The sequence below is a fragment of the Electrophorus electricus genome, chromosome 18 (assembly GCF_013358815.1).
Source record: "Electrophorus electricus isolate fEleEle1 chromosome 18, fEleEle1.pri, whole genome shotgun sequence".
NCBI classification, from domain to species: Eukaryota; Metazoa; Chordata; class Actinopteri; order Gymnotiformes; family Gymnotidae; genus Electrophorus; species Electrophorus electricus.
Window position 1 is genome coordinate 6,161,690 of NC_049552.1, and position 9,881 is coordinate 6,171,570.

The following is a 9,881-nucleotide window of genomic DNA, read 5'->3' on the forward strand; positions in this document are numbered from 1 at the left end:
TTTATAGACTCTCAATAGGCTAAATTGGCAAATGCAGCAAACGCATCTACACATGTTAACACCTCTCTCTTTCTCACATGTGAACACACACACGCACACACACACACGCGCGCACACACAGACACGTACACGCACAGGTAGAATCTCGGCTGGGAATATGTGCAGTGAAATCATCTGGGGCTATCTGTGTACCAAGTGTAGGCTGTGTGTGTGTGTGTGTGTGTGTGTGTGTGTGTGTGTGTGTGTGTGTGTGTGTGTGTGTGTGTGTGTGTGTGTGTGTGTGTGTGTGTGTGTTATGTAAAGTAAGAATGAATTCAAAATTAGATCAACAAAGGGAGGACAGGAATCCCAGAGAGAATATTTCTCTCACTGTCTCTCTCCATTTCTCGTTTATCGCTCTCACTGACATGTTTATGGTGTTTATGGTCCAAATGCACAAGAGAGCACTAAATGAGTGCTAAGTCAGAGAATTCTCCATTGAAAAATAACATTTCATGTGACATTACTTTTAGCAAAACACCATTACTCCACAACAATAAAGGCACCAGAATAATCTGGGGTCAGTTTTGATTTAATTATCATTATAGTCTAATGCTTAACCTAATGAGGCTGATATGTTAATATTTACTAGAGCTGGCAGGGTCTAGTTAGCATTATGCAAACAAGACTGTAACTTTTACTCATTATTGCTATCACATTACTTCCCTTCAGAATCCCTTGCTTTGGATCAGCTGGTATATTTGTCTCTTAGGAAATGCTGCATCATCGTTTCTAGGACTCGCTGGGTCTAGTCACTTGCTTTCCAGACCACCCATGCCCTGTCCCCCACCAGGGGTGCTGAATTAACACCTACGAGACTCAATTATGTCCAGCTACCAACTGGGCACAAACGTACATGTTAATGCAACAAAGAATATTATTATTATTGTGCATGGTATTTTTCTTTTTAGCAACCGCAGAGGAAGCAATCAGGATATGAAAAGTGCCAATCATGTGAAAGGGGTTTGTGGAACGAGCAGACAGCAGTAAACAGTGGCAGGCCACCAGAAGTTAAGGCTTGCCCTTCTAGATAACATGTTCGTCTAGATAACAGTTCTAGATAACAGTTCCTCTAGAATCCGGAGTTAACCTGTATGTCCTAGGTTCATTATAAAGCAACAGCTTCATCCTGTTGAATGCATACAGCATTAAAGTGAATTAATTAGATCTGATAAAAACAACACCTAAACAACACCTTGTCCAGCTGTAGAGAGCTCCACCAACTTGGCCAGGAGGGTTTCACTGAGTGTCTGTGAAAATATATCAATAAATGAAGCAGAGAAGCTGGGTTTCACTGCAGGGCAGGACATTAATGTTTCCTGAGTAGCTCTTCTTTCCCCGAGAAGCTTGGCTTGTTCCTCAAACTTCTGATACTGATCATAAATCATTATAGCCAAAACATCATTTGAGAAACAATCTATTTAATAGATCTATTTTTAATAGATGCTTGAATATAAATCTACTTTGAATGAAGATCTACTGTCTTAGTATTGCAGGAATTCTTTGTTTTCTGTGAAGATTTCTGATCAGTAGTGCCACAGTTAGGGCAAACTTAGTGACCATCACTGATTGTGGCACCACTATGACAGATCTCGATTATTTGAGATTTTGGTAGCCTACACAGTCACGATGCACTCCATGTGATTGCCAATGATTTGCTAGATCAGTTAATGGAAACATCAAGGAGCAACCAATCAGCACACAGCACACCCAAACAAGATGTCTATGATTTGTTAAAAGCACTTGTTTGCCAAGTACAGCTGGGTTTTTTTGTTTTTTTTTTGTTACTTGAATTGGAAGATTTTGACGCAGTGGGCATGTGAGGAATGGGCTACACTTCTAGTGGAAACAGGGTAATTGCTCAGCCCTGCAGATAAATTAGCTGAGGGAGTAGGCAGATACATATAAAGGGCAAACAAAGCGGATGGAGGACAGATGAGAAGGAGCACTATGGATGGAGCGAGACGTAGAGCGAGACGCCAAGGCAACCGCATCTGCTTTTTTGAGTCATACCTTCACTCCAGAGACAGGGAACTGCGAGAGAGAGAGAGACACAGAGACAGAGGTGGCGATTGCTTCTGACAGCGACCATTAACGTGGCTGTGTGTAAAGATCTGAATGGCCACACAGGCGAGGATGAGGGTGAAGAGTGGCACGTGTGAGGAAGGGGAGGAAGGGACTCAACTTAGCAGAGGCGGACGCTGGCCTGAAGTAAAAATGCTGACAATGTGCCTTCCCAGGTAGAGAGACTGACTATGTATTCCTGAGCTCCACTGACAGACAGTGAAACCTATGAACACAGGTTTTGTATGCAAATGCTTGACAACTGCTCTTTTTTGGGGGGGGGGGGGGGGGGGGGGGGGCGGGTGGGGGGTGTTCATGTCTGGAGAATTACTAGGGAATTAATGTCTGATGAGAGTTTTTTTTTTACCTTAAGTTTTTAAAAATGTATTATAAGGTCAAAATATTTTGTCTCAAAATGATGGTTTAGTTACAGCCAGGACCATCACTCTATTTAGATATTGTATTTAGACTCGTTTGCTAAATGCACTCTATCTGCCATTTTGTAAATGGATGTTGGGACGTATTGAGTTGTGCTAAGGTAGATTCATTTCTGATGGAATTCAGTTACAGTGGGATTACATGAATCAAAGGGCACAGCAGTAATTACACACCCCGGGGTACAGTAATTACTGTCAGGTCACAATAAACACCCCCATCCTCTCACACACAGCATGCAGCCCGTGGTGTGCCTACAGACCAGGTGAAAACACATGAAGACAGATATGCGCAGTGTGTGCGGCCCGCTGCCAGGATGAGGACTCACAGAGCGTAGGCACATGCATGTATACACACACAATATACTGGCACTGTAGCCCACAGGTACAGGTCAAATATGTATTGTAAAAATACTTAGACTGCTACAGTAGCCCATTCCAGCTAATACACAACGACATGAGTCATAACTCGCTGTTGCTCACATACAGAGTCATTTCACATTATCATGCATCTTTAGTGCACATGACAAGTCATCTCCAAAATTATATTAAACTAGTGGTCTGTCAGTGCCATAACAGGGATGCAATAATAAGAAATACCAGCACACTGGGTTTAAGATTTTGGAAAGTGAAATCTGTATTTCACCTTCAACTTGAGTTAAAAGGTCACAGGAGGTTCCAAAGGGCATGAGAAGGAAGTTAGCTTAAGCAGAGAGAGTGAGAGAGAGAGAGAGGCAGACTGTTGGCATGATGCGAGGCCCTGCTGAGGAGCCTGGGACGTCAGTGGCAGTTAAAAGCACACCACGGGTCAATAATTAGCACCTTCCGTATTACCATGACCTTCTGCTAATGAGCTAGACGCTGCATGATAAACAGAGGGAGAGTGATACAGAGAGAAAGGAGAGGAGGAGAGAGGGAGAAGGCAGCACAGAAGAAGAGATAGACGGCAAGGAAGATGATGGGTGGGTGGAAGGAGGGAGGGAGGCACACGAAGAGCGAAACGCTTAAAATAGATGAGAGCTGAGATGGCATTGAGAGAGACAGAGAGAGAGAGAGCGGAAGGGAGCGAGAGAGACAGAGAGAGAGAGAGAGCAGGAGTGAGAGAGAGAGAGAGAGAGAGAGAGAGAGAGAGAGCAGGAGTGAGAGAGAGAGAGAGAGGGAGTGAGAGAGAGAGAGCGGGAGGGAGGGAGAGAGAGAGAGAGAGAAAGAGAGAGGGGGAGGGAGAGAGAGAGGGAGTGAGAGAGAGAGAGCGGGAGGGAGTGAGAGAGAGAGAGAGAGAGAAAGAGAGAGGGGGAGTGAGAGAGAGAGAGAGAGACAGAGCGAGAGAGAGAGAGAGAGAGAGCGGGAGGGAGTGAGAGAGAGAGAGACAGAGAGAGAGAGAGACAGAGAGAGAGAGAGAGAGCGGGAGAGAGTGAGAGAGAGAGAGAGAGAGAGAGAGAGAGCAGGAATGAGAGAGAGAGCGGGAGGGAGTGAGAGAGAGAGAGACAGAGAGAGAGAGAGAGAGCGGGAGGGAGGAAGAGAGAGAGAGAGAGAGAGAGAGAGTGAGAGAGAGAGAGACCCCTCTTCCCATCATGCTCGACTCTAAAAGAGAAACACGCTGGTTCTCCATCTGTTCTCAACACGGCAGTGAGACAGACAGAGAGGAAGACAGAAAGCCCTGGAAGAAAGAGAGAGGATGCAAGGTAGAGACAGGTATAAATCCAACACATGGACAAAGATATTCTAAGAGGTAGGAAGAGCACAAAAGAGACAATTGAGAGGATAAGAGCAGAGGTAGACACAGTTTAGTTTTAAAAATGTGGAAGTGAAAAAGGTTAGTGGGATTCACCTTATTTCCTGAAAAGGCAGAGAACAGGAGTAGCCAGGTGGACATGGATAGAAAAAGATTCAAAGAGCAAAATGATATTATGAACACCCAAGGCTGAAAAATCCTCTTAAATGGTGGTAAAGTGGTCTTCAAATAGCCCTATGCTCTGAATGTGAGGATGTATGTAGAACCACTGCAGAGAACCTCGAAGTCCTTGCCAACTCTGAAGTCACCAAATTCAGTAGCACTGATACATGTATTTACTTGTAGGCAGTTATATATGAGATTTTTTTTCCTGTTTTACTCAATAATTTTATTGTGGTCTACCATTTTCAGTCTGTAACGTAGACGGCCCGAGTGCTGCAGGGCGCGGAGCAGGACGCACAGACTCCCTCGACTGTGAATAACATTTATTGACATAAAATGTAAACAACGGTGGCACTCACATACAACAACTACAGTGAACATGACTAAGCGATTAACATTACACGAAGAACACATACACATTAACACATGACTACACAAACTAACGTTACGGCTACAGAGATCGAAATTAAAACATGTAGCGACAATCACCAACGAGGATACACACACTGACAGGGGTTTAAACAGACAGACAGACTTTCAACAGTAAACCCTGTGCAGGTGTGTGCAATCCCGGGGGGGGGCGCAGTTACAAACAGTACACACGTGAGTCCCCCTGCACGCGGCGGGCCGTACCATGTGACTCGTGGGGGGGAGGAGCTTTCCGTGATAGTCAATAACAAGTGAATATAGTTTCACTTAATAAAGTGAAAGTGGATAAAAGAGACTCTAAACATAAACATGAACTTTTTTCCACTCAGTAGTAACTTTTAAAGTGAAACATGGTACTAATACAATCCACAATGTCAAGGTTTTTGACAAATGATTACAAAAGCCTAAACAATTTCATAACTAAATGAAGAAATTTGCCTCAGTTGTGATCCTAATACCACATAACAAGCCTGGCCAATCCCTGCCACATTTTACACCTACATAAATAACTAAAATGTGCTACTTACTAATGACTAACAAGCCTCGTGGGAGTAGGGAGAAGGGAGGTCGGTTACAGGCCTTTGTAAAGAGAATGACAAAGGAGAGGTGTGAATGAATACCAATCATATTTTCCCGAAGCTGCTCTCCAGTTATGAAATGGCTAACTAGTAAATATCTTAAAGCTTACGAACCTTGCCAAAGACAAGCCTGTCATGATATATAAGTAACTGCAATACCCATTACTAAGAAAACAGCAGTGAAAAATGGATTGTGAATGAATATATTATGTGCTTTTTTGTATGGACTTTTCCATTTTCAAGGAGATGGACTATATAATCAACTCTGACATGAGTCCTGAAAATGACTAAACCCAGTACAGCAAGAGAAACAGAAAAAAAGGCCCTGCTGCTGCGTTCTGGGGTACACCCTGAGTGGCACCACGTTCTGGATCTCTTTAATGAGTCAGGCGCATTTAAATGGCTTCTACTTGATAAATTCCGGTAGATGGGGATGAAGAGAGGATGGAGTTTTGTCATCTCCCTCTGATACTTTCCAACAGGCAGCGAGGAAAAGAGGGAGAAAGGGAAGCCAGTGCAAGGACTCAAGAGGCTGTTCAACGGAGAATACCAGGCTGAGCTGCAGCTGCTTGCAATAAGAGGGTAAACATAATTACATGAGCCGGCCTGCGAGGGCTGCTTACTGTGGCAGGGAGGAAGATACATGCTGTGACCAATTCAGTCGGGCCGCTGCTTTCAGCCAAGGACACAGACAAACATCTGCAAAGGGCTGAGCCTTTCGGTGAGCAGGGACAAACCTGATCCTGCCTTGCCTAACTCAAGTGGAAAGAGGCCTCTGGTAGAAGAGGGAGGTTTTTGGTTCCAGGTAAGTAGACAGCATATAATTTTTTAAGCTTCAAGGATTCAAGAACATAGAAGGCACAAAATACTTATAGCTGTTTTTTTTTTTGTATTAAATAGGCTCACAAAGAAATATACAAACACTCATGCGCATCAAGTATTTCCATAGGATATAGCCCAGTTTCCTCCCACATATAATGTATCATAATTTCTTACTTCACTCACTCACTCATCTGTCTCACTGCTGCACACACCCACAAGTATGCACGCATGCACACGCACACACGCACACACACACACAGGCACACACACACACACACACGCACACACAAACATAAACACACACACACGCACAATTGACAATGGTTACTGTATTGAACAGCCCACATTCTGACTATACATGTCAGCAGAGTGCACCCACTGAACTCTGAGAAGAGCTAAACTATATACACCAGCTTCCAAACACCCTCAAACGCCAACACCAAAAAAAAAAGCAGGAAAAAAGATCATCCTGGTAATGACTGATCAATCAGTCACCAGGACAATTATGATAAGCTATTAAGACACTTACTGCCTCCGTAGTGTAGATGTGCTGTTGGTCCCGATGCTGTCGTTATGCTCTAGCCTTCCCCTCTCTTTCTCCACAGGAGCTGAACCACATGACAGGCCTCGGGTCAGCCTGGTATGAGTCCTTCGGGCCGGGCCGGGTACTGTAGACGAGGGCATGTTACCACTGCTGTTATGGTGGACTCCGGCGGCATTGTGGTTGGCTAAGGACGAGGGCTGGCCAGGCTTTGAGTTCTGCTCATGGTCATGGTTCTGAGTGACATTCTCGCTGCCAGGTTTCCTGTCCAGACGGAGGTCCTGATTCTCCTGGTTGACGCGGTCAAGTTGGGTCTCAAGCTCCTCGATGCGCCGACGCTGGGTCTCTAGAAGTTTGGCCTGGTTCTCGATTATGTTGTTGAGCTCCAAGAGGTATTCCACAGCCCGACTCGGGCTGTCGGGGTTGGACTCCATGGCTCCGGCTGTGGCACCAAGAGTCTTGATCCCGATATAAACGCTGTAATCTACAGTCCCACAAGTCCCCCCCCCACTTGACTGTTTCAGTGGGGGGGAGATAATTGAAGTGGTGGTAGAAGGTAGAACAAGATGGGAGCTTCGCTTTACTCAGTGATGCAACTCAAGTCTCAGTGGTTGGATGAAAGAAAGAGTGTTCAACTGAAGACTGTCACAGAATGAGTAATAGTTAATATTGTTGCATTAGGACATCCTGAGATCATGTACTAGCATTGGGGAATATTCCAAAAGGGTTTTATGCACAATCCTGAGTTAATCTTGGGCCGATGCACTTTGCACTTTGTAGGTGCTCTTTTGATTAACTAGTTTACAAAAAAGATATGAAAGTCTCCAGGCAGGATGAAAAGAAAAAAGAAAATGAAGCCAAATGCCTTTTTTATCCACAGAGAGCCATTGCGTAAAGGAGGACAATAACTTAAATATGAAAAGTTTAAAAGATGGCTTCTATAATATAATTTTCTAGACCTTAAATAAACTCTTAAAAACTCCTTTTAAAAATTAGCACAAAATCCCAGCCACCATTTCTCCACTAAACATGCCCGGGGTGGCAACTAAAAAGCACGGACTAGATGGTGAGGTATTAGCAAAAATTAATTTATTTCTTTAGACTATAGGAACTTCAAAAGACAGCTTTATGTATTGAGACAGAAAAATGTAATCCCACATCAAACGTAAAAGGCACATTATAAAGTGTCAATACTGCGCAAGCAAGTGACTTACATACTGAATGTATTTTATGGAGCCGTTATAATTAAAAAAAAAAGTCACAGCTAAACAGACCAATTAATAGATATCTGTTGTGGTATTATCTGTTCTTAATGAAGCGAAAGCGTATATTTTTTAAAAGAACTCAACAATGTTTTGTAGTCTACTTACTCCGAATCCTGTCACCATGCGCTGCATCCTCTCCTTCCCCCCATGATTTTTCCCCCTTCAGATGTCAGCGGCGCGCAAAAGAGTTTCAGTCCATGGAGTTTCCATCCTTTGTGAAATCGTGGTAGCAAAATACCTCGTTTTGTCTTCCGTTGGGCTGGTACATTGATGTCGTCAACGTGTTGGAATTAGCTGTGCAGCGTGGGTTGAGATATAAAACGAAGGAATCCGAGGAAATCACGCAAATAACAGATCACCAGAATGGTCTAAAGTTCTGCTCGTGTTCAATCAGACGAGTCAGAAGTCGACGCGTCCTTCAATGTAAAGTGCGTTTTCTCACGGCCCTTGTCCACTCACTTGCATGCTCACTTCTAGGTGAGGGTATCTCTCCTTCCCAGCCGAACCGCAGCTCAGATCAAAGTGCGCTCTACCCCGGTCTCTATACGGTCTTTTTAAAGAACTAGACGCAAGATCTTTATTATATACATCTTTCTGCAGAGAAGGAGACGCGTCGCGCTAAAACACGACACCATGCGTAAAAATTTGTTTACATTTTTTTAGAATATTGTGTCGTTAGCTAGACTGCTTCACAGGCATACCTGGCTTAAGCAAACAATGTATATTAATATGCTTAAGCAAACCGACCGCTATATTGGCTGATTGTCCGTCTTGTCTTGCGACCATTTTTGTTCAGAATACAAGACAGCTACTTGAAATGGAGCAAAAACAATAACAATAAACAAAACATTATTAGCCAAAAATAGTTGCGCTATGGACCGGTCCTGTGGAGGTAGAATTCTTTAGGTGAGGTCCGTTGTGTCCGGAGTCGAGAGCGCTGCAGAGGTCAATGAACTACAATAGTGAGACTTACATGCTTCCTAGCACCCAATTATGTGACGGACGGAATGGACAGTGACGTCTCCGCAAACCTCCAGAACTGTAGAAATACTGGACTGCTTCATACTACACCACTATGATTTTCCAAATCTTCCTTGCGCAAATTCATTCTCTCTCTCTCTCTCTCTCTCTCTCTCTCTCTCTCTCTCTCTCTCTCTCTCTCTCTCTCCCTCTCTCTCTCTCTCTCTCTCTCTCTCTCTCTCTCTCTCTCTCTCTCTCTCTCTCCCTCTCTCTCTCTCTCTCTCTCTCTCTCTCTCTCTCTCTCAAATAATTTCCTGTTAGGTTATGAGGAATAGGGGGTTAAGCAATAATGCAGTTTTAGGGTAAATTTGTCTGCACTATTTTCTGTTTACATGCGATATGTACATATTTACTCAATTTTATTAGATACCATTTATACCATGTTTAATTCATACAATTAGCCTAAATACACTTTACAACAGTGAACAAATACACTTAGGAAACAAATCACTTAGATAAATAAAGCCCTTTCCCATCACTCCGTCAGTTACTTTATCTCCAAACTTCTGGCTTTAAAGCAAATGCATAGCTTATTCTCTACATTAAATAAAATAAGTATTTTCAACTTTGTATGAAGAATTTACAAGCATAATTGAATGAGTTTGAAGACAAGCTGCCAATAATAATAAATTCTCACAATGCTCAGAGTTCATCCAGTGAAATGACTAAAAGCCTATCACCCATTTGCTCATTCAGTGCCCTCCCTTTGCAGTATGTAAAGAAGCACTCTTGTCTGTCTCACTCTGAATCACTCCTTAGAGGGGATAAGCAAGCCAAAAGAGCAAGGCAGAGAGT

At 43.5% G+C, this 9,881-nt stretch overlaps 1 protein-coding gene across 1 annotated transcript in view; it reads right to left on the reverse strand.

Annotated features, from left to right (window-relative positions):
- Positions 1-9,091, reverse strand: part of iqsec2b (IQ motif and Sec7 domain ArfGEF 2b) — a 56,025-nt gene extending 46,934 nt beyond the window's left edge. Inside the window, 2 exon segments of the mRNA XM_035536426.1 lie at positions 6,790-7,443; positions 8,172-9,091. Of these exon segments, the coding sequence (XP_035392319.1) occupies positions 6,790-7,235 (446 nt within the window). The 5' untranslated portion in view covers positions 7,236-7,443; positions 8,172-9,091.
- Positions 9,092-9,881: the final 790 nt, after the last annotated feature.